Source organism: Zalophus californianus, chromosome 5 (genome assembly GCF_009762305.2).
Source record: "Zalophus californianus isolate mZalCal1 chromosome 5, mZalCal1.pri.v2, whole genome shotgun sequence".
Classification (NCBI taxonomy): Eukaryota; Metazoa; Chordata; class Mammalia; order Carnivora; family Otariidae; genus Zalophus; species Zalophus californianus.
The window spans coordinates 62,169,483-62,194,336 of NC_045599.1; the positions used below are offsets into that span (position 1 = coordinate 62,169,483).

At 38.0% G+C, this 24,854-nt stretch overlaps 1 protein-coding gene across 6 annotated transcripts in view; it reads left to right on the top strand.

Annotated features, from left to right (window-relative positions):
* ATP6AP1L (ATPase H+ transporting accessory protein 1 like) overlaps positions 1 to 24,854 on the top strand; it is a 286,142-nt gene that overhangs the window by 132,510 nt on the left and 128,778 nt on the right. For 5 of the 6 annotated variants that reach the window (XM_027605199.2, XM_027605195.2, XM_027605194.2 and 2 more), the window contains exon 4: positions 17,665 to 17,803. In XM_027605199.2, coding sequence (XP_027461000.1) covers positions 17,665 to 17,803 — 139 coding nt within the window. Of the gene's footprint in view, positions 1 to 17,664; positions 17,804 to 20,711; positions 21,275 to 24,854 lie in introns of all 6 variants that reach the window. The other variant, XM_027605200.2, reaches the window with a different exon arrangement.

The following is a 24,854-nucleotide window of genomic DNA, read 5'->3' on the forward strand; positions in this document are numbered from 1 at the left end:
GCTACAATGACAGAGACATATGGCCCACAAAGCCTAAAATATTTACTCTCTGGCTCTTCATAAGAAAACATTTGCGACCTCTGGAATTAGGGAATATAAGAAAAATGAGAAGAACTAGATTGTTTAATATGGGAAAGAGAAATCTGAAGACAGTACATTAGTTCATAATTTTGAGAGGTATTATATAAAAGATGACTCTTGTTTCTTAACTCTCTGCAAGGATAACTCTAGTGGAACCTGATTTACCCTGTAGCACAGGGAAGAATTTTCTGGCTCTGGATTTAAAACAAGGTGGCTTATAAGGCATGTCTTACACATTAATGGTTACATGCATGGTACAAAACTTACTTCTTTTTGGCACCCCAAATTCTACTAGTAAAGATTCCTTTTGATTAGGGCTATTAGCTACAGATCTGCAACTGAATGTAATAATCGATAAAGGAGTACCATACTAAGCCATTAATGGCCACTGATACTTGAACAAGAATTAATTCAAAGGAAAAAGAGAAAATGAAGGATTTTTTTTTTTTTTTTTTTTTGGATAGGAGGAAATAAAGGGAAAGACCAGGGTCTCTGACCCTTGAGTGGGGATGATGAGCTTATGTCTTAGGTTAACAGAGGTGCATAGGCTCCCACTGAGAGGAAATCAGTGAGATACCAATTCTCCTGAAGACATAGATGAGCAGCCACTGAAGGCAAGCTGGTTTTTTGCATGGTTTTGAGCCTCTGGTGATTGGGCTTTCTCCATGCTGGAATCCCATAAACTACAAAAGTAAAGAATCCCGAATTAGACCCTTCATGTATATGTGAAGCAAGGCTTTCTGGAGTGATTTGTTGACCACTTGCATTAGCATCACCTGGAACATTGTAAACAAGGTAGATTCTTAAATACAGTCCCAGAGGTGCTGAATTCAAAAGCAGAAGTTTGGGACTGGAACCCAAGAATACAAATGTTTAACATTCCCTACCCCTCAAATGTGATGGTCTTTGCTGAGTGAAGGAGAAAAACACAGAAAAAATGTAAACTGATGCTGGTTTTTCTTATGTGACAAGCAAAGGGGAACTCTGAATAGAATCACATTTGACTGATTCTGAAGCCCAGAATACCAAGTAAAAAGTCTTTCCGTCTTTGTCCACCTAGTCATGATTCCCCCAAGGAATGTCTGATTTTAAAATCCCTTATCTTGCTAACCCTTTTTGCTTATACCTGCTCAGGAATCCTAAAAAGTAGGTTACAAGAACCAAACTTTTCTTTTAAGAAGTCCTTCTGAGCGCTTCTGATTTTTTTCTCAGAAAACAATGCTATCTATATATTGTTCTCATGTCAGGGCTAATTGTCGTTGGCATCTGATAGGTGCTATTAAACATTATTACTGTTCCCTCCCACCAGGGGAGCTGTGTTCTCTGGCATGGAATCTAAGAGGCAGCCTCTTCCACAGTCAGCTTGTACTATCCGATATGCTAGCTGTCCAACTCCAGACTCAAGCTGTCTTGCTGTCTCCTGCACAGTCCTAAAGAAAACAGGACCTAAGAAGCACAATGGAGCCAGCTGTAAACATTCAGAAAACTGCCAGATGTGCTTTGGCGGGTTTCTTCGTCACCTCCCTCCTGCCTTGCCCTTGAGTATGCCAGGCTGCAGAGGAGGATTTAATCCTGCACAGGAGACAGATTCTTTCTCTCAGTGGGAGCCCACATTGGCCATGCTGATGCTAATTCTCTCCCCTCCTAGGAAACTGGGAGAGCAAAGAATCATGGGTGTTGTTTTGCTTTTTTTAAAAAATCAGGAGGAGGAGTGATAATATTCCTGGGAACAGGGGAAGCATCACTGAGATGCTATCCTTGGGATCATCTTGGTGACTGCCCTTTGTTGTTTTGATGTCACCCTGGGTACCGTAAGACACGTGCCTGTCTTGTGTTGAGCCCTCTCTTGCGTACCAGATACTACATTTACAATTGCTGAAAGAATGCCATCACTTGGAAAGGTTCTTGTGAGTCATTTACTCAAAAGCCACAGAGATCATGAAAAAAGTCATTCTAGGAGTAAAGACAGTAAAAAGACCACCCCACTGTAAAACATGTGAAACAAAAAAAGGCCTGCTTTTACTTAAAGTCCCACTTAGATTATTTTTATAATTCACTTTATATATTTTAATAATTAAAATTCTTTCTTAAGGAATTGATTTTTCATTGGTTTGTCAAAAAGCTTCATCACTCTGTCACTTTTAAAAAAAAAAATTATTTGAGAGAGAATGTGCATGAGCCAGGGGAGGAGTGGAGGGGCAAACAGACTTCCCACTGAGCATGGTGCCCAACGTGGGGCTCCACGAGGGGCTTGATCCCAGGAACCCAAGATCATAACCAGACCTCAGAGGCTTAACTGACTGAACAGCCCTGGCAACCTCAGTCTTTATCACTTCTGAAGATCCTAAAAGCTTTTGTTGGCTCAAGAAAATCAAGTTTGTTCCATAGCCCATTTTCCCATTGTGGTGAGATGGCTTATGTGTCCACTGATGGATATAACTGCAGATTGCCTCTGAACCAGAACTGCCCCCTATCACGCTTTGGCTTCCTGGCTATGATTCTGGCCCGTTACCGTTAGGCTTGAATTAAAGACCTGACTGGTAGAAGATAAACACATAGACTCTCTTTTCCTCAAGGCGACATTACGAATAAAGCTCGTTACTTAGGTTTGCTCAGTAATAGTAATAGAGATTTTTAGTGGTAGAAGAAAAGTTTTTCTTCCTTCAATTACTTTTCCCTGTAGGCTAAATAGAGATATGGATCTCATTTCCTAAGCCCAACACACTATTTGGGTTTGATTTCAATAAAATATCTGTGAAGAGTCTTCAGCATGATCCCTATTTAAAGGGATTTACTTGTAAAGCTTAATTCATATCAGATTTTGTAAATGAGAGATCACTGTCAACTTATTGTTAATTGAGTTCAATAAAAGCAAGGTTTCTATAATTAATGGGAACCACTTAATCTTTTTGCTCCTTGAATGTAGTTTTGTAAACACAGGTATCTTCTAATTTAATGAAATAGCAACATTTTGAGGAAAACAAAGGTACATGTGACTTCTTTTTTTAGTAACTATTTTTTTTTAAGATTTTATTTATTTATTTGACAGAAAGAGACACAGCGAGAGAGGGAACACAAGCATGGGGAGTGGGAGAGGGAGAAGCAGGCTTCCCGCGGACAGGGACCCCGATGCGGGGCTTGATCCCAGGACCCTGGGGTCATGACCTGAGCCAAAGGCAGATGCCCAACCATCTGAGCTACCCAGGCGCCCCCTCTAGTAACTCTTAAATCAAGTTACACATACCTAAATCCTTCTTTAAAAACATAATAAAAGAAAAAAGTATTAATAAACTTACTAAAAATATTACTATTAATCTTATGTTGTCCAGAACATCAGTGCAAATTAAGTATGGTAATAAGAAGGGGCATACTACAGTACAAAGAGCAATGATTTCAGTGTTTCCACATGGTTATAGGCCTATCTGTGCCTCTAACTAGGAGTGACATTGGGTAAACCACCCACCTTTCTGGGCTTTGTTGTTGAGTGTTGGGCTAGATGAAATGATTCAAGTTCCTTTCACTGTTAGAGTTCCAAGAGTTCTTTATCCTGCACATGGTTTCAGAAGACTTTGTTATCTATTTTTTTGGATAATTTAGAATATTAACAAAAGTAGACAGAATGGTATAATAATGAATACCAATGGACTCATTAAGCAACCCCAACAGTTACCACTCCGTGGCCAATCATGCCCCTGCTATACCTCCACCCACAGACCCCTCTCCTGTGTTATTGTAAAACAAATCCCAGAAATTAGCCTGTCTTTATTAACCTGATCCCTCTGCCATCTGTATTGTTAGCACCTGAGGTCTTAATTCATTTTTAACAAGACTCAAATTGCCTATCTTTCCTTTTCATTTTTTAATAGAAATATTTTAGTTAACTGTAGATTCACATGCAGTAATAAGAAGTAATCAGAAAGATCCTGAGTACTTTTTACTGAGTTTCCCCCAGAGGTAATATCTTGTGAAACTATTGTATAATATCACAACCAGGATACTGGCATTGATACAACCCACTAATCTTATTTGGATTTTCCAGTTTTGCTTGTGTGTGTGTGTGTATGTGTGTGTATATTTGGTCTATACAATTTTATCACATGTAGGTTCACGTATCCACCACCAGAGTCAAGATACAGAACAGTTCCATCACTATGAGGATTCCTCATGTTGCCCTTTGGTAACACTAACCCACCTCCCTTTGCCCCCCTCCTAACACTAATCTGATCTCTGCTCTTCATTTCTAAAATTCTGTCATTTCAAAAATCTTATATGAATGGAATTATATAGTCTGTAGCCTTTTTGGATTGGCTTTATCACTTACATAATTCTCAGGAAAGTCACCCAAGTAGTTGTATCAATAGTTTGCTCTGTTGAAGAAGTAAAAACCAACACCACAGAAATACAAACAAGTATAAGAAAATATTATGAAAAATTATATGCCAACAAATTGGACAACCTAGAAGAAATGGATAAATTCCCAAAACTGAAGAAGGAAGAAATAGAAAATTTGAACAGACCGATTACCAGCAATGAAATTGAGCAAGTAATCAAAAAACTCCAATAAACAAAAGTCCAGGACCAGATAGCTTCACAGGTGAATTCTACCAAACATTTAAAGAAGAGTTAATACCTATTGTTCTCCAACTATTCCAAAAAACAGAAGAGGAATTCAATGAGGCCAGTATTATCCTGATACCAAAGCCAGATAAAGACACCACAAAAAAAGAGAACTACAGGCCAATATCTCTGATGAACATGGATGCAAAAATCCTCAACAAAATACTAGCAAATCAAATCCAACAGTACATTTAAAAAAAAATCATTCACCATGATCAAGTGGGATTTATTCCTGGGATGCAAGAGTGGTTCAGTATTCACAAATCAGTCAACTTGATACATCACATCAACGAGAGAAAGGATAGAATCCGAGTCCAAGATGGCGGAGGAGTAGGAGACCTTAATTTAATCTGGTCCCAGGAATTCAGCTACATAGCTATCAAATCATTCTGAACACCTGCAAACTCAGCCAGAGATCGAAGAAAAGAATAGCCACAACTCTATGAATAGAAAAGTGACCACTTTCTGCAATGTAAGAGGCATGGAGAAGTGAATCTGAGGCAATATATGGGGAAGATAGACCCCAGGGGGAGGGAGACTTCATCAGCTGGCTACCAGCAAGTGATAGAGCAACAGAGCGCAAAATCAGAACCTTTAGAAGTCTGCTCTAGTGAGGGACATTGCTCCGGCTGCTAAGCAGGGACGGAACCCTAGCTGGGACAGTGTGGTCTCAGGATCCTTGGGGTCACAGGAAGATTGGGGGTGTCTGAGAGCAGCAGAGCTCCTAGGCATCAGATCGAGGAAGCTGGCTGCAAAGAGTGAGCCCAGGAGTGGGCTCGTAGCTCAGGGTTGCCATAAACTGCGGACCATAGCACAGTTGGCCACTACTCTGAGCAGGGACCCAACAAGCAGCAGAACCAGCGAGAACCCCCTTCCTCCCCTGGGAGGAGCAGTGTGGGAGCGCGCCACAGGAGTCTGCAGGGTTTGGAGACTCAAAATGGGGTTGCATGCCTGAGATAGAGCAGGAAGTACAGCTGGAGACCAGGGAGACAGGAGTGATTGACTGCTTTTCTCTGAGGACACACTGAGGAGTGGGGCCCCAAGCTTTTGGCTCTGAGGCCAGAGATTGGGAGGCCACCATTTTCTTTCTCATCCTCTAAACTGCACAAATGGCACATAGAGCAATCCGGAGCAGATTACTTAGCTGGGCCCTCTGGCAAGGGCGGTGTAGTTCTGCCTCGGGCAAATACACTTGATAATCAGTGCAACAGGCTACTCCCCCAGAAGATCAGTGAGAACAACCAGCCAAAACCAAGTTTACTGATCAGTGAGAAATGCAAAACTGCAGCTCTAGGGGAATACAGCACGTGGAATTCATGGCTTTTTTTTTTTTTTTTTTAACTTTTTCAACCATTTCTTATTTTATCAACTCCTTTTTAAAATCCTTTTTTTTTTTAAGATTTTATGTATTTATTTGAAAGAGAGAGACACAGCGAGAGAGGGAACACAAGCAGAGAAGCAGAGGGAGTGGGAGAGGGAGGAGCAGCGAGCCTGTTGCGGGGCTCGATCCCAGGACCCTCAGATCATGACCTGAGCCGAAGGCAGATGCTTAACAACTGAACGACCCAGGTGCCCCAAAATCCTTTTTAATTTTCATTTTTACAATTACATTCTAGCCCTTCATTGTATTTAATGTTATTTTTGTGTATAAATATAAGTTTTTCTTCCTTTACAATTTTGGGATGCAGTTTCTTCTTTTTTTTTTTAAGATTTTTATTTATTTATTTATTTGAGAGAGAGAATGAGAAAGAGAGAGAGAGCATGAGAGGGGGGAGGGTCAGAGGGAGAAGCAGACTCCCTGCTGAGCAGGGAGCCCGATGTGGGACTCGATCCCGGGATTCCAGGATCATGACCTGAACCGAAGGCAGTCGCCTAATCAACTGAGCCACCCAGGCACCCTTTTTTTTAAATTTTTTTTTTTAAGATTTTTTTTTTGGGATGCAGTCTCTTCTAGCAGACCAAAATACACCCAAAATCTAGTGTATAGCTCTGTTCTATTCACCTGTCTGATCATATTCTTTTTCTTTTTGTTTTTCTTTCTCTTTTTTTTCTTTTTCTTCTTTCTGTTTTTTGTTTTAAGTCTTTTTAAATTTTCATCTTTACAGTTACATTCTATCCTTTCAATGTATTTAGTTTTATTTTCGTATATATAAATTTTTCTTTCTTTACAATTTTGAGATGTAGTTTCTTCTAACAAACTGATCAAAATACACTTAGGAGATAGTATATTGCTCTGTTCTGTTCACCTGTTGATAGTCCTTCCTTTTTTGTTGTTGCTGTATGTTTTGTTTTTCTCTTTTGTTCTTTTAATTTCCATTTTTACAGTATTCTGTCCCTTCATTGTATTTAACTTTATTATTATACATATATAAGTTTTTGTTTCTTTACAGTTTTGGGATCTAGTTTTCTCAAAAACAGACCAAATTACACACAGAATCCAGTGTATTGCTCTATTCTGCTCACCTCTCTGATTACATTCTCTCTCTCTCTCTCTTTTTTTTTTTCTTTTCCCCAGTTTAGGATATCATCTGATTTGTTTAGTGTATATTTCTCTGGGGCCATTGTTGCCATGTTAGTATTTTATTTTCTCATTCATCTATTCTTCTCTGGACAGAAGGACAAGATGGAAAAACTCACCTCAAAAAAGAGAACAAGAGGCAGTACTGACTGCCAGGGACCTAATCAGTATGGACATAAGTAAGATGTCAGAAATAGAGTTCAGAATAACGATTATAAAGATACTAGCTGGGGTTGAAAAAAAAAAGCATAGAAGACACTAGAAAAGTCCTTTCTGGAGAAATAAAAGACTAACCAAGTTAGACTCAAAAAGGCTATTAATGAGATTCAATAAAAAATGGAGGCTCTAACTGCTAGGATCAATGAGGCAGAAGAGAGAAGTAGTGAAATAGAAGATCAAACGTTGGAGAATAAAGAAGCTGAGAAAAAGAGAGAAACAACTGGATCATGAGGGGAGAATTTGAGAGATAAGTGATAAGTGATACCATAAAGTGAAACAATATTAGAATAATTGGGATCACAGAAGAAGAGGAAAGTGGGGGAGAGAAGGTATATTGGAGCAAATTATAACAGAGAACTTTCCTAATCTGGGGAAGGAAACAGGCATCAAAATCCAGAAGGCACAGAGAACCCCCCCCAATATCAATAAAAATAGGTCAACACCACTATTATATGTAATAGTGAAACTTACAAATCTCAGAGACAAAGAGGAAATCCTGAAAGCAGCTCAGGACAAGAGATAAGTAACCTACAAGGGTAGAAACATTAAACTGGCAGCAGACCTATCCACAGAGACCTGGTGTGCCAAAAAGGACTGGCATGATATATTCAGGGTGCTAAATGAGAAAAACATGCAGCCAAGAATACTTCATCCAACTAGGATGTCATTCAAAATAGGAGTGATAAGAAGCTTCCAGGACAAACAAAAACTTAAAGAATTTGTGATCACCAAACGAGCCCTATAAGAAATATTAAAAGGGGGCGCCTGGGTGGCTCAGATGGTTAAGTGTCTGCCTTCGGCTCAGGTCATGTTCCCAGGGTCCTGGGATCGAGTCCCGCATCAGGCTCCCTGCTCCTTGGGAGCCTGCTTCTCCCTCTGCCTCTCTCTCTCTCTCTCTGTCTCTCATGAATAAATAAATAAAAAGTTTAAAAAAAAAAACAATTAAAAAAAAAAAGAAATATTAAAAGGGATCCTCTAAGCAAAGAGAGAGCCCAAAAGTTAACATAGACCAGAAGGGAACAGAGGCAATATAAAGTAACAATCATTTTACAGGTAATACAATGCAATAAATTCATGTCTTTCAATAGTTACTCTGAATGTAAATGGGCTAAATACCCCAATGAAAAGACACAGGTTATTAGATTGGATTTAAAAACAAGAGCCATCGATATACTGTCTGCAAGAGACTCATTTTAGACCCAAAGACACCTCCAGATGGAAAGTGAGGGGTGGAAACCATTTATCATGCTAATGGACCTCAAAAGAAAGCTGGGGTGGCAATCCTTATATCAGACAAATTAGACTTTAAACCAAAGACTATAATAAAAGATGAGGAAGGACACTATATCCTACCTAAAGTGTCTATCCAACAAGAAGATCTAACAATTGCAGATATTTATGCCCCTAACATGGGAGAAGCCAAATATATAGCCAATTAATATCAAAATCAAAGAAACACATCAATAATAATACCATAATAGTGGGGGACTTTCATGCCCCCCTCACTGCAGTGGACAGATCATCTAAGCAGAAGATCAACAAGGAAATAAGGGCTTTGAATGACACACTGGACCAAATGGACTTCACAGATATATTCAGAACATTCCATCCTAAAGCAACAGAATACAGTGCACATGGAACATTCTCCAGAATAGATCACATCCTGGATCACAAATCAGGTCTCAATGGGTGCCAAAAGTTTGGGATCATTCTCTGCATATTTTTGGACCACAATGTTTTGAAACTGGAACTCAATCACAAGAGGAAATTTGGAAAGAACTCAAATACATAGAGGTATCTGACTAAAGAATGAATGGGTCAACCAGAAAATTAAAGAAGTAAAAAAATTCATGGAGGGGCACCTGGGTGGCTCAATTGTTAAGTGTCTGCCTTTGGCTCAGGTCATGATCCCAGGGTCCTGGGATGGAGCCCCGCATTAGGCTGCCTGCTTGCCGGGAAGCCTGCTTCTCCCCTCCCACTCCCCCTGCTTGTGTTCCCTCTCTCACTGTGTCTCTCTCTTTCAAATAAATAAGTAAGATCTTTAAAAAAAATTTCATGGAAACAAATGAGAATGAATACACAACTTTTCAAAACCTTTGGGCTGCAGTAAAGGCAGTCCTAAGAGGGAAGTATGTAGCAATACAAGCCTTTCTCAAGAAACAAGAAAGTTCTCAAATACTCAACCTAATCTTACACCTAAAGGAGCTGGAGAAAGAACAGCAAATAAAGCCTAAACCCAGCAGAAGAAGAGAAATAATAAAGATTAGAGCAGAAATCAATGAAATAGAAATCAAAAGAACATTAGAACAGATCAACAAAACTAGGAGCTTGTTCTTTGAAAGAATAAGGTTGATAAACCCCTGGCAAGACTTATCAAAAAGAAAAGAGAAAGGACCCAAGTAAAATCATGAATGAAAGAGGAGAGATCACAAACAATACCAAAGAAATAACAAACAATTATAAGAACATATTATGAGTAACTACATGCCAACAAATTAGACAATGTGAAAGAAATGGATACATTCCTAGAGAGTAGAAACCAGCAAAACTGAACCAGGAAGAAATAGAAAACCTGAATAGACCCATAACCAGCAAGGAAATTAAAGCAGTAATAAAAAATCTCCCAACAAACAAGAGCCCAGGGCTGGATGGCTTCCCAGGGGAAATTCTACCAAACATTTAAAGAAGAAATAATACCCATTCTTCTGAAGCTGTTTCAAAAAATAGAAATGGAAAGAAAACTTCCAAACTCTTTCTATGAGGTCAGTATTACCTTGATCCCAAAACCAGACAAGCACCTCACCAAAAAGGAGAATTACAGACCAATATCCCTGATGAACATGGATGCAAAAATTCTGACCAAAATACTAGCCAATAGGATCCAATAGTACATTAAAAGGATTATTCACCCCGACCAAGTGGGATTTATTCCTGGGCTGCAAGGTTGGTTCAACATCTGCAAATCAATCAATATGATACACTACATAAATAAAAGAAAGGACAAGAACCATATGATTCTCTCAATAGATGCAGAAAAAGCATTTGACAAAGTACAGCACCCCCTTTTTTTTAAAGATTTTATTTATTTATTTGACAGAGAGAGACACAACAAAAGAGGGAACACAAGCAGGGGGAGTGAGAGAGGGAGAAGCAGGCTTCCTGCCGAGCAGGGAGCCTCACGCAGGGCTCGATCCCAGGACCCTGGGATCATGACCTGAGCTGAAGGCAGACGCTCAACTCAACAACTGAGCCACCCAGGTGCCCCTACAGCATCCTTTCTTGATTAAAACTCTTCCCAGTGTAGGGATGGAGGGAACATACCTCAGTATCATAAAAGCCATCTATGAAAAGCCCACAGCGAGTATCATTTTCAATGGGAAAAAACTGAGAGCTTTTCCCCTAAGGTCAGGAACATGGCAGAGATGTCCACTCTCACCATTGCTGTTCAACATAGTACTAGAAGTCCTAGCCTCAGCAATCAGACAACAAAAAGAAATCAAAGGCATCCGAATCAGCAAAGAAGAAGTCAAACTCTCGTTCTTTGCAGATGACATAATATTCTGTGTGGAAAACCCAAAAGACTCCACCCCAAAATTGCTAGAACTCATACAGGAATTCAGCAAAGTGGCATGATATAAAATCAATGCACAGAAATCTGTTGCATTCCTATATACTAACAATGAGACAGAAGAAAGAGAAATTAAGGAGTCAATCCATTTGCAATTGCACACAAAACCATAAGATACTTAGGAATAAACCTAACCAAAGAGGCAAAGGATCTGTACTCAGAAAACTATCAACATTCATGAAAGAAATTGAGGAAGACACAAAGAAATGGAAAAACGTTCCATGCTCATGGATTGGAAGAACAAATATTGTGAAAATGTCTATGCTACCTAGAGCAATCTATACATTCAATGCAATTCCTATCAAAATACCATCAACTTTTTTCACAGAGCTGGAACAAAGAATCCTAAAATTTGTATGGAACCAGAAAAGACCCCAAATACCCAAAGGAATGTTGAAAAAGAAGACCAAAACTGGTGACATCACAATCTGGACTTCAAGCTCTATTACAAACCTGTAATCATCAAGACAGTATGATACTGGCACAAAAACAGACACATAGGTCAGTGTAACAGAATGCACCAGAATGCCCAGAAATGCACCCTCAACTCTATGATCAACTAATCTTCATCAAAGCAGGAAAGAATATCCAATAGAAAAAAGACAGTCTCTTCAACAAATGGTGTTGGGAAAATTGGACAGCCACATGCAGAAGAATGAAACTGGGCCAATTCCTTACACCACACACAAAAATAGACTCAAAATGGATGAAAGATCTAAATGTGAGACAGGGATCCATCAAAATCCTAGAGGAGAACACAGGCAGCAACCTTTGTGACCTCGACCACAGCAACTTCTTGCTAGACATATCTCCAAAGGCAAGGGAAACAAAGGCAAAAATGAAGGTACTTCATCAAGATAAAAAGCTTCTGCACACAATGGAAACAATCAGCAAAACTAAAAGGCAACCTACTGAATGGGAGAAGATACATGCAAATGACATATCTGATAAAGGGTTAGTATCCAAAATACATAAAAAAACTGATACAATTGAATACCTAAAGACAAATAATCCAATTGAAAAATGGGCAAAGGACACGAATGGACATTTCTCCAAAGAAGACATACAAATGACCAACAGACACATGAAAAAATGCTCAACATCACTCAGCATCAAGGAAATACAGATCAAAACTACAATGAGATACCACCTCACTACAGTCAGAATCACTAAAATTAACAAGTCAGGAAATGACAGATGTTGGTGGGGATGTGGAGAAAGGGGAACCCTCTTACACCATTGGTGGGAATGCAAGCTGGTGCAGCCACTCTGGAAAACAGTATGGAGGTTCCTCAAAAAGTTGAAAATAGAGCTACCCTACGACCTAGCAATTGCACTACTGGGTATTTACCCCAAAGATACAAATGTAGGGATATGAAGGGGCATGTGCACCCCAATATTCATTGCAGCAATGTCCACAATAGCCAAACTATGGAAAGAGCCAAGATGTCCATCAACAATGAATGGATAAAGAAGATGTGGTGTGTGTATATATGTATATATATATATATACATATATACACACCCCACACACATATAGGTTATATACATATATACACACACATATCCATATATATACATATACATTATATACATATATATACAAATATATATATATACATGCAACAGAATATTATGCAGCCATCAAAAAATGAAATCTTCCCATTTGCAACAATGTGGATGGAACTAGAGGGGATTATATAGGTAAGCGATAGAAGTCAGTCAGAGAAAGACAAATACCATATGATTTCGCTCATATGTGGAATTTTAGAAACCAAATAAACAAAAGGAAAAAAGAGATACACACACAAACCAAGAAACAGACTCTTAACTATAGAGAACAAACTGATGATTACCAGAGGGGAAGTGGGTGAAATAGTTGATGGGGATTAAAGAGTATGCTCATTATGAAAAGCAGTGAGTAATGTAGAGAATTGTTGAATCACTATTTTGTACACCTGAAACTAAAATAACACTGTATGTTAACTATATTGGAATTAAAATAAAAAGCTTAATAAAAATGAAAGCAAAAAAAAATAGTTTGCTCTTTTGATTGCTGAGTAATGTGGAATGATGTATCACAGGTTAGCCATGACCTTTTGAAGGACGTTGGAAATATTTCAAGTTTTGGGCTATTCTGAATAAAACTGCTGTGAACATTTGTGTACAGGTTTTTCATTTCTCTGGGATAAATGCCCATGAGTGTAATTGGGTTGTATGTTAATTACATGTTTAGTTTGTAAGAAATTGCCATATGATTTTATAGTCTAAGCAGCAGTGTGTGAATGATCTAGTGTCTCTGCATCTCTTCCAGCATTAGAAGGTGTCACTATTTGTTATTTTAGCCATTCTGATAGATACATAGTGATATCTCATTGTAGTTTTAATTTGCTTAATGGCTTATTTGCCATTTGTTTGTCATTTTTGGTGATCTTTTGCATTTTTACTCCTCCATTTACTTCTTTTTGGACCTTGTGGTGGGGATGGTGTTCCTGGTGAATTAACTATGAAGTTTTTTGTAGAATACTTAGATGGGAGGAAACAGGTCTGCTCCTGAAATAGAAAGTATTGCTCACTATGATTCTCAGCTCTGTGTTAGAGTCTCTGGGAGTACAAAGATGAATAAGACAAGAACCTTAGTCTAATATCATCTGGCACTTTCGGAACGGGAAGCAGAAAAGATGTAGAAGTTTGAGATCTCCAAATTGCATGACATTTGCATGGGCATCATAAAGGTCACTGTGAATGATGGATAGATCCTGGCAGACACAGGCCAAGGATTCAAATTCATTTAATATGAGTTAAGGATGCAAAAATGTCTTTCCCCACAGGTAGCTGCCCAGAGTGAGGGACTGGGAAACACAGCAGCCCTCCCAGTGAGAGGAGTGCTCAAACACTCCTGCCTTCAAACCCCACAGAGGTACTCCTGCTGATGAGAATAGTGATTAGAGTGAGACTTCTCATGGCTCTTCAGGAAGCTTGTTCTGTCTGTCCCCTCTGTCTTATTCCTTGGGCCTCCTAACTGTTCCAGAGAAATTGGATTTATGTCCAGTTGATCACTACTGCAAAGTACCTGGTGTCAACCCCAGTGCATGCCTGAGTTTTGAATTTAAGTGAATGAGATTCTTTCTAGGAATTTCATCCTCCCTAGCAGGACTGAGTCTCAGGTAGTCTATATCTGCAGTCTGCTGCATAAATTAATGACCCACTTCAGTATTTACTAAGAATTGGACAGTGATTGTCTAAGGAGACAAATAGCTCAAGAGAGAATAAGGAATAAACATACACACAAATTTAATTTATGGTAAGGTGGCATTAAGAAGCAATGGGGAAAAGAGGGACTATTAGAAATCCTCTGGGAAAAATTCTTACCTCACACCATACACAAAAACAAAATTCAGATGGACTAATGATCTAAATGTAAAGTTAAAAACATATGTATGTTTGTGCAGAATAAAGTTTAACATTCAAAAAAGTTTTAAGGGTGAGGTGGGCCAAAGTAGGAGGCCTTTTAATGAAGGCGGTAACTCAGAATCTGCAAAGAGAAAATGTACGGATTTTATTACATAAAAGTGAAAAAAAATCTTTATGATAAAATAAGAAACGAAGTTAAAAAGAAAATTGAATGAAAATGTTATTTATATATATATACATACTTATTAATATCACACATATCTTTGCACATCTTTGTTTTTCTGTGATGCAGAGGGATATATTTATATCCTATAAAAGTTATTTGTAATATACAAAGAGTTTATATAATTCCATAAGAAAAGTGCAAACTAAATATCAAAAAAATAGGCAAAGGGTAGGAAAAGGCAAATCACAGAAGAATGCAAATTACCAATAAACATATTAATAGATGTTCACTTGCACTAGTAATCAAGAAACTAGAATTTAAAACCAAAAAATGCAGGGCGCCTGGGTGGCTCAGTTGGTTAAATGTCTGACTCTTGATTTTGGCTTAGGTCATGGTCTCGGGGCTGTGAGATCTATTGAGTCCCAAGCCAGGCTTTGCGCTCAGCCTGGGGTCAGTTTCTCTCTCTCTCTGCCCCTCCCCCCACTCTCTCTTCCTCTCTATTTCTAAATAATAATAATAATAAATCTTAAAAATAAAACCAAAAAATGACATTTAAAAATTCATCAAATACACAGAAATTAAAAACAAACAAATAATGTTCAAGTACTTATGGGATATGGGAAAGGACAGTCTCCTACATTCTTTCTGGGAATATAAATCGATGCAGTCTTTTTCTGAGGATAGATTGGCAGTTGTCTGTTGAACTTTAAAACGCACATAATCTTTCATACAATAATGCCCCCTTTAGGAATCTACCACAGAAAAATAGAGGTGTATAAGGATATATATGCTATGATATGTATTGCAGTATTAGTTGTAGTGGCAGAAAATTATAATCAACCTAAAATATCTAGCAATATGGAAATGCTAAAAGAAACAAACTATGGCATAGTCATGTAATGGAATACAATAAAGCCATTAAAAGAAAGAGCAAAATCTATAGCATTGACATGGCAGGACATGAAAAGATGGCCATGAATGAAAAGCAAAAAAATCAAATCAAGGAATATATGTATATACATCATGATTTTTTTTTTTTTTTTTTTTTTTAGAGAGAGAGAGTGTGTGTGTGTGTGTGTGTGTGTGTGTGTGTGAGGGGGAGAGGGGCAGAGGGAAGAGGGAGAGAGAGAATTTTAAGCAGGCTCCATGCCCAGTGCGGAGCCTGAGTTGGGGCTCAATCTCACGACCTTGAGATCATGACCTGAGCTGAAATCAAGAGTCGGAGGCTTAACTGACTGAGCCACCCAGGTGCCCCCATACATCATGATTAAATCAAGGGTGGGTGGGTGGATGTATATGTGTGTATGTGATTGTAGGCCAAAAAATTCTAAAAGTCTGGAAAAATACACACTGACCTATTAAAAATGGATACATACCAGAGGTATAGAAATGCTGGGGTGAGGGGAATTTCACTTTTTATTTTATATACTTTTACAATATTTGCAATTTTTTTTTTTTTTTTTTTTTTTAAGGAGGGATGGGGGACAGGCAGAGGGAGAGGGTGAGAGAATCTGCAGAAGGCTCCACGCTCAGTGTGGAGCCCAACACAGGGGTCCATCTCACAACCCCAAGATCATGACCTGAGCTGAAATCAAGAGTCAGAGGCTTTACTGACTTAGCCACCCAGGTGCCCCTGCAATGATTTTTTATCACGAAGACATAATGCTTTATAATGTTAAAAAAGAAAGGAAATTATAAATGCTAAACAACCTAATCTTTGACCAAAAAGAAGAATTTGGTTTGAAGAACTGCTTTTAAAGGAGATATAGGTAACTTTGCCTAATGAAAAATCAAACAGAAAAATCTCTTGCTACTGTATTAACTTTCTGTATCTGGACTATGTATTTCAGTGATTTCTCTCTGGTTCTTTAATTCATTGTGTTTAATTGATAGTGTTTACTGGAGTTTAGTGAAAACTATTTTGTACGTATCTTCGGTTGTGATTTATCTAGTGGAATATCTCCCCCAATGAATTGCCTGTGAGTGGGGAATTAGTGAAGCAGATACAGATCTGGAGAGTAGTCTGTGGCTTTGCTTATCTTCACAGGAAACCTTATTTCATATTGATAAAAGTTTGAAATCTTTCCTATAACTCTTTCCTATTGTTCATTGTTGTTACTGTTTTAATGAGAGGTAGAAATGAGCCAAACCAACCTTCTTTCGTTTTACTAATTTAATTTCAAAGGAAATTCTTCAACCCAAATCAACCCAAATAAATGAGTGTGGATGGAACCAGATTCTGACTCAACATGTCCAATTAATTGCTCCCAAACATTAAGATAAATTCCTCAGAAACACCCACAAATAATTTTTAAAAAGTTCCTCAGTAAAGAATGATTAGTGGGAAGTGAGCTGGCTATAACCATCTTTGCTTACAAAAACCGTGTTTAAGTTGGCATTAATATTTGCCATCTATTCTATTGTAAATATCAAGATTTATTGTAGAAATATGCCACAGATAGCACAATAATAAAGAAAACAGACTCACCTCAGGTTTTGAAATGTACCTAACAAACTCAACCTCTTGCAAAGTAACTTTCTTATTCAAAATGGAACTGGGAATTGTTCAGCACACAATGAATCATCTTTTGGCAAGTACAATAGAATCTTTAGGGACATTTCACAGCCTCTTGTTCAATTGTTAGGATGTTTTTAGCTTTCACAGGTAGGGAAGAAGGTAGCTTGTATAGCCATCATCTTGTTGCTAAAATTGTATAGTAAAGATTTTTCGGAGTTGCTGTTGCAATAGATCTTTGCTTTTTTTTTTTCCTTCCTGTTTCTTTACCCAGAGCTGCTTTGTCTCTCAAAAACAATCTGGAATTACTTAATGCTAATGTTTTCTGGTTTTACTATTTACCCAGGACTCAAACATTAAACATTAATGTTGGAAACTCCCTTTTCCTTACCTCATAGTGCTATATTTAACTCTTATTTTGCCAGAAGAAAACCTCCTCTTTCCCTTTCTGTGTTAATGTACTTTTTTTTTTTTTATTGACACACACATTTTGTTTTTGTTTTCAGGAGGCTTTAGAGCTACCCCTGGATGATTTTGAAGTGACTGAGACCACAACGGGAAGCGAAGTGATTAAATATGAGTATCATGTCTTATACTCCTGTAGCTACCAAGTGCCTGTGCTTTACTTTAGGGCAAGCTTTTTAGGTAAGACCATGTCGCCTGCTAGATGTAAATTCATAACATTTACATATAAGGCAGAAAGCAGATTTAGAAAATTATTCTTGAGAGAAAAAAAAAATAGAGTTAAAAATAAGAAAACTGTGGGTGAGGTAAGGTTTTACCAGTAAATTTTCTCATGCTTTAGAAAGAGTATCAAGACTTCAGAGTGAATGATATCATCCCAGCCTTAAGTCTGATCTTCAGATTCTTGGCCTCCTGCCCGACGTTGACTAAGCCCCTGGCCCTTTTTCTTTTCCTTAAACAAGTAGGAACAATATAAAGCTACAATGTTTATGTACTTCTAACTTTACAGTAAAAATGTCTTTCACTCTTAAGCGATTCTGTTAACTCAAAAGCCCCCATGTTTCCTTCCCCAAATGCTAATAATTATTTCAAGAATGGTTTATCGAGTAGTTCAAGCTATATTTAAAAATAGCATGAACATTTCCTTCGGCCATCTATACATCTCCAGTGCCGTAGCTTCCTGCCATGCTGTTACTCAACTCATTCCCCTTGCCAAGAAGGTGGAACACCCTGTCTCCTCTGAGGCCTTGGCTAATAAAGCTTATTCAATCAGCAGCCACATGGAGTTCTCACCCAGTAGTGCGGCAATGACTCCCCTCTTCTCTTCCTCTGACTAAACCGGGTCAGCATTGCAAGGCCCTGTCTCCCTGGGCTCAGGACGAGAGGAGCTGCCTCCCCAGCCCACTCCCTACCCTGTTTCTCCTTTGCTCTCTGGCCTTATCAGCAGCATTTGCATTTTGAACAGCCTTCTAACTTTTTCTGGGTAGCTAAGACATCTGAATTTAGCCAGTGATATTTTATTTTTAATTAAAAAGTAGCTTAAGCTACTTTGAATGTGTATTTGGTAGATTTAATCACTTGCTGCCTTATATTGTTTAATGGTCTCTAATTTTGCAGTGTTGGCGGTTTAACAAGCACTTAGGATTTAAAACACAAGAACAAATTCTCATAGACTCCCTGGTGAGAAGATTTTAATCTGAGGTGCAGTTCCTAAGAACTGACAATTTGGGGTAAATTTTCAACATGGGACATGGGGAATTGAGGACACTGATAGTTACTAATTCATAAACTCTTGCTGCAGATTTATCCGTATTATAGGCCTTTAAAACACTCACTTTATTGTTTTAATTCTCTTCAGTTTGGAGCCCAGAGGTTAAGGGGGTTTATTGTCAGTGAACTCTGTTATCCTCAAAAGTAGAAGGGGATACATTTATTTACCATGGGGGAGGGGAAATACTTTTCTTGGTTTTGGCTTGCAGTGGCTCTACCTAGTACCTTTCTAGATTTGAAGACGCATCGAGGCTGTAGGTAAAGGAAATAGGACACTACTTCTTCAATACTGTACTTTCCTATAATTAGTATTCACCATAAGCAGTTAATCACCAGAGAAGAGCTCCCAGAGACAAAACAAGTTGTTTAGCTTGTCAGCATTAGGGAATCGGAGGTGTTGAAACATGACTGCTTCTAGCTGGAAGTGGGTCTTGCCGAGGCTGGTGGATGAGCTCATTCGTGTACTTTGCTCTTATGTGCCAACAGCTCCCCTTACAGTACAGCACAGTGATTGTTCCTGCAAGTCCAATTATATTTTAACGAAATTTGTAGACTTCCTGAGATCTTTTCTTTATGATGGCTTTCTGTTCCTTAAAAAAAAAAAAAAAAACAACAAACCAAACAAATACCGCACTTGCTTTCTTGGATCCTATCTATATACTTGTAAGACACCCTTTATTTATGGTTAATAAAAGAAAACCCCAACAAGTCATTTATTTTACATGGCAGCTTTCCTTGTTCCTCCCTCCCCATTCTGTGTGGTGTGGAATGAGCACTAGGGACTTTTTTAAATTCCAGAATTCATTTAGTATTTACGCAGGTAAATTAAAATATCTAATTTAATTTTTCAAAGCATACTGAATGTTTTCTTGTGGAGGAACATGAAAAATGGTTCTTTCCTTTATCATATTCTAAGAATTTCTTTTCTCTTTTCTACTAAGTTAGCCTAGTGGATGTTCTAAAATGTTTCGCCCTTTACTCTGGAGTCATAATTTTTCATTTATTCCCCTTAATCCATTCCCTTTTTCTGCGGTATCTGATTACTCTGGCCCTCCATCTGTTAAACAGATCTCTGTCAGTGTGGTGAGTGGATTCCTACCGTCTTCCTCTTATTCCAGGTCCAGATTTTTCTTTGTCTCATTCTAACAGAGTTCCGACCTAGAAAGAGGATGATTATAAAAATTTCTTGCTCAGGGGTCTTTTTTGTTGCTTCAGAAATAGTTCTCTTAGCCCTGTTTTGGACAGATATTTAGAATTTCTTTTGCATTTGATTGTTAGTAAAATTTAGTTTCTCTGCTCTGCTCTGATTTTTCTTGTTACCTTTTTTTTTAAGTAAAGCAATTAATAGTAGTAATTCGCATTTAAGTGACATGACCTTTTCTTTTATCAACTGGTTTAGATTCCAGAAGAAATATTTACTGTGTTTCTTGAAATGCAAATCCATTGAATTGTGATTACTTCTTATTCCTCTGTATTGGTCTGTGTCCACCAGGCCTACTATTGCCAGGACTCAGCTAACATGGCACTTGCTCTTGTCACTTCCATATCATATCACATCACACCACATCATTTCACATCATGTCATATATAATATCACAAGTTTCACTATAAGAGAATTATTTGTTTGCTTGTCCCCTATAAAATGGTAAGCGAGAAAATGGAGCTGTAAGGTGAAAAGATGGAGGAAGGAAATTAATAGCGAGTACCTATAACCTACAAAGTGATAAGCTTATTCATGGTAGTGTGTGTGTGTGTGTGTGTGTGTGTGTAATACATATGTGACATTTGTTATTTGTCTTACTCATTTTGACACCCACAGGATCTGCTGTGATATAGTATCAACAAGTATTTATTGAATGAACCAATGATGAGGAATTTCTAACCATTTCTGCATACAACCCAAAGATGGAAACAGTGTGATGGGGCCTTATTTGAACTGCTCTGATGGATTATAAGGAAGAGAGTGATGCTGTTGTCTCCAGGAAGCTCAGGACCCAAAACATCTTTATACTTTTACTCTCCAGTTTGATACTTCTTAGAGACTACAGAAGTAGTTGACTAAGGAAAATGGCAAGTCTTGAGTACTCAAAGGGTGGGCATCCAAACTAGCTGAGCAGCTGCCCCACTTCTATAAACACATATTTTTATTCGATCCTTGAAGGCGGAAACAGCCAAATTGCCGCAGCATTCTGCTGCTGAGTACCTCTCATTCCTACTACTTGGACATTTAGGAGCCCAGTTCTCTCGAGGGTAACATGGATTTAAAAAGAGAAAAAGTCCTTCCCAGTATTCTTTTTTTTCCTAACTACTTTTACCATTTGAAGTTTGGAAGAAGTAGTGGGACACACTTAATACCATTTGTTACCCAGCGGTGGGTAAGAGGTAAGTAACTACATTCCTGTCAAGTAGTAATAAATAGCCTATATTCAAATAGTGCTTTGTAGTTTATGAATTCCATTCTCACAAAACACTGCCATCTTCAGTGCTCACTGTTTCCACTCCCCCCCCAACTATTTTTGAAGCACACTGTTTTAAAGAAGTATTTGTATCATGCTAAAGGCTTTGTGTATTGCCCATCATTCCAGCACCTTTTTATGTCCCATTTTTCCTTTTTGAGGACTTGGTTTTGGTCAAAAGCTGGTGGCAAGTGTTAGAAATGTAGTGAAAAACCTTAGCTATATACATAATGTCTTAGGGCTTCACCAGAGTCCTAAGCTTACATAGTTTTCCCTTTCATGACAACTAGAGATTTCTATATTTATTTCAATTTGAATTCTGATTTATTCCTGCCCTGTCTTTCTTCTTTTCATTTGTTCTCAATTTCTATTGAAAAATAGACCAAATGGTTCTTCTCATTTTCAAAATATTTAATTCTTTGGCTGACATATGGGTTCTTCTTGGGAACTGTTTTGACATATTTCTTTAATTAGTCAGAAGGGCTGCTTTTGAATAGGGAAGGAAACATTTCTTCCATTCAGCAACTGAATGTTCTTTCTGGAGATCCATTCTATTATTGGCCCGGGGAGTAAGAGTATAGAATTAAAAATGTAACCCAGATATTTCATGTGGAAGATTTGTCCACTTGTTATATGCCTAAAGGATCCTCATGGAGGAACAGGGAGAAAGAAATAGCCAAGGAATAATTATCTCTCAAAGGCAAACCACGATAAAGGCCAGCATAAAGGAAGAATAATGGAAAGTTTAGACTTAGAGCAGTGTGTAAATCATCAAGGAGAAGGAAGAAGAGCCTTGTTCAACGTGGTCTGGAACAAGAGGATGTCTTTGGAGTGCTTAGAAGAGAATAACAGGAAAACAGAAAGATGGAGTTGGAGGAAGTTGGAGAATAAAAGTAAAGTATCCACAGCTCTGTCCACAGCTTGCAAGGGAAGGACAGGTTGGCTTTTCTGAAGAGGTTGGAAAAAGCATTGGAGAAGAGGAGGAGGGTGAGTGCCAAGCTGTAGGGCTGGAGAGAGTATGGCATATTTGGGGAACAGTGAGAGGCCAGTTTGAAGTAAAGGTTTCCTTAAGATGAACTGTGGAAGAAATATTTGGAAAGATATGTTGAGATCAAATTATGAAAGAGATAATGGGTTGGAAGTGGTTGCCAGCAAAGTGAGAGGTAAGGCAGTTTGTTGAAAAGGAAAGAAAAAGGTGGATTGGAGAGGTTCTTAAAGATTGAGGCAAAAATGATTCTCGTTAATTATTACAATGAGCAGAATATAGAAAATGATTTGACAGATAATTTAATTTAATTTATTTGATCCTAGAGAATCTTTAGGAAAGTTCATATATGCCATGTATTCTTATATAAAGTTATAAAGCTATGATAATGGAATGGAACATGAATTTTGATACATTAAAAAGAGATTCAATGGATTGAAATCAAATTTAAGAGCAAACAGTGAAAGTTATTAAGAAAAATAATGAAAAATTAACTAATACAAAGATACTCAAATTGAAAAATCAAACAATAGAGGAAATTTAACAAGAATTATTTGTTGAACCATGTAAATGTTTGAAATAGTCTGGGGAGTTAGGATGCTTGATTAAAACATACGATGGGAATAGAATCCCATTGAAAAATCAAGCCCTAGTTTAAAAATGTTTTAAAGAGAAAAATGCTAGAGAAATGTGCAACAAAACTACAGGGAGAACTAATTAGCCAAAAGGTTTATTCTAACCTGTATTAGTGCAAAATACCATAGATACAAAAAGCAACAGATTTTAAGTGGATCCAAGGCCAGGAAGAGGACATGAGAAGGTAATTTATTTTCTTACCTGAGAGAGACTATATTTTAACTTTCCTGGATAGATGAATGTTTGTGTTGTGTTCCATAAGGAAGAAACATTTCTTTGCTTACTCTTGGCAAAATGGTACCTATTTGAAATATCCATGGGGCGCCTGGCTGGCTCAGTTGTTGAGCTGAGCGTTTGCCTTCGGCTCTGCTTATGATCCTGGGATCCTGGGATCAAGCCCCACATCCAGCTCCCTGTTCAGCGGGAAGCCTGCTTCTCCCTCTCCCACTCCCCCTGCTTGTGTTCCCTCTCTCGCTGTCTCTCTGTCAAATAAATAAATAAATAAAAATCTTTTAAATAAATAAATAAATAAAATCTTAAAAAATAGAAACATCCATTAAAACATGAGTGCCTACTATGTGCACAGTACAGAAACTCATTAGCCTATTTTCCAAATCTGAAAAATATCACTGCTCAACTTGAAACTAGGTTACTGCTTTTCTCCTTCTTTAAGTCCATATATTAGGGGCCCCTAATAACTGGATCTGACCATAATAAGTAGAAAAGGACTTATTGGAAACGTAGAACTTAGAGGCAACTGAATTCATTAGAATGACAAGATTAAGGAATGTCTACCTCCCTTTGGCTTTAGTGGTGAAAATGGGGCTTTGCCTTCTACTTATTTTGGAATTTCTCTCCCAAATTGGAAGTATGTATGGATATACTGAAAAATCAAACATCCACTATGTCTTCAGCTACTCGATACTATAGATTTATATATGTATGGGTTTTTAAAAATATAAGTCATGATTTTTTATCATGATTGTTCAGTCTTTATTCTTAGTAATAATTGTGCTATTTGCTGTAGAAATAATGTTGAATGTTCATATATCCAACCATTGGAAAATATTTATGCACAAGGCATGAAGATATCTGTGGGATACAGACATGAATAAAGGAAATCAGAGATGGTTGATGCCTTCAAGGGGCATACTGTCTAATGAGGGAAACAAATCACTGTAACAAGTAGAATATATTAGGAGCCCTAACAGAGGCAAAAATTGCTGCCAGGCAAAGTAGATTGGTGGTTGCCAAGGACTGGGCAATAGGGGAAATGAGGAAATGTTGGTCAAAGGGTACAGATTTTCATTTATAAGATGAGTAAGTTCTGGGGATCTAATGTACAGCATGATGTCTGTAGTTAACAATACCGTATGGCACGCTTAAAAGTTACTAAGTAGATTTTAAATGTTCCGACCACACACACACACACACACACACACACACAAAATGGTAACTATGTGAGGTGATGGGTGTGATAACATTTTGTGGTAAACATTTCCTAGTAAGATACATGTATCAAATCATGTTGTATTAATTTTACACAACATTTAAATTTACACAATATTATATGTCCATTTTATCTCAGTAAAGCTGGGGAACAAAACTGCTACCATGGCTCAGAGAACAGAGATTATCTTGAGCTGGAGTGATCAAGAGAGACCGTGGCTGGACTTGGGATTTGTCCAGGCGGTGCTGAGCAAAAGGGCAGGTCAGCCTAGTAAGAAACCCAGGAAAAGGCAAAATTCTGGATACTCCTTGGTTAGGCAGTGTTGGTGGAGACTACTAGTGACGACAACAACAGCACAGCTAATATGTGTGCATTGTTTTAAATGGTTTGCCGAGAGCTCCTGGGTACAGAGAGGTTGAGTGTAGTGGTGAAAGT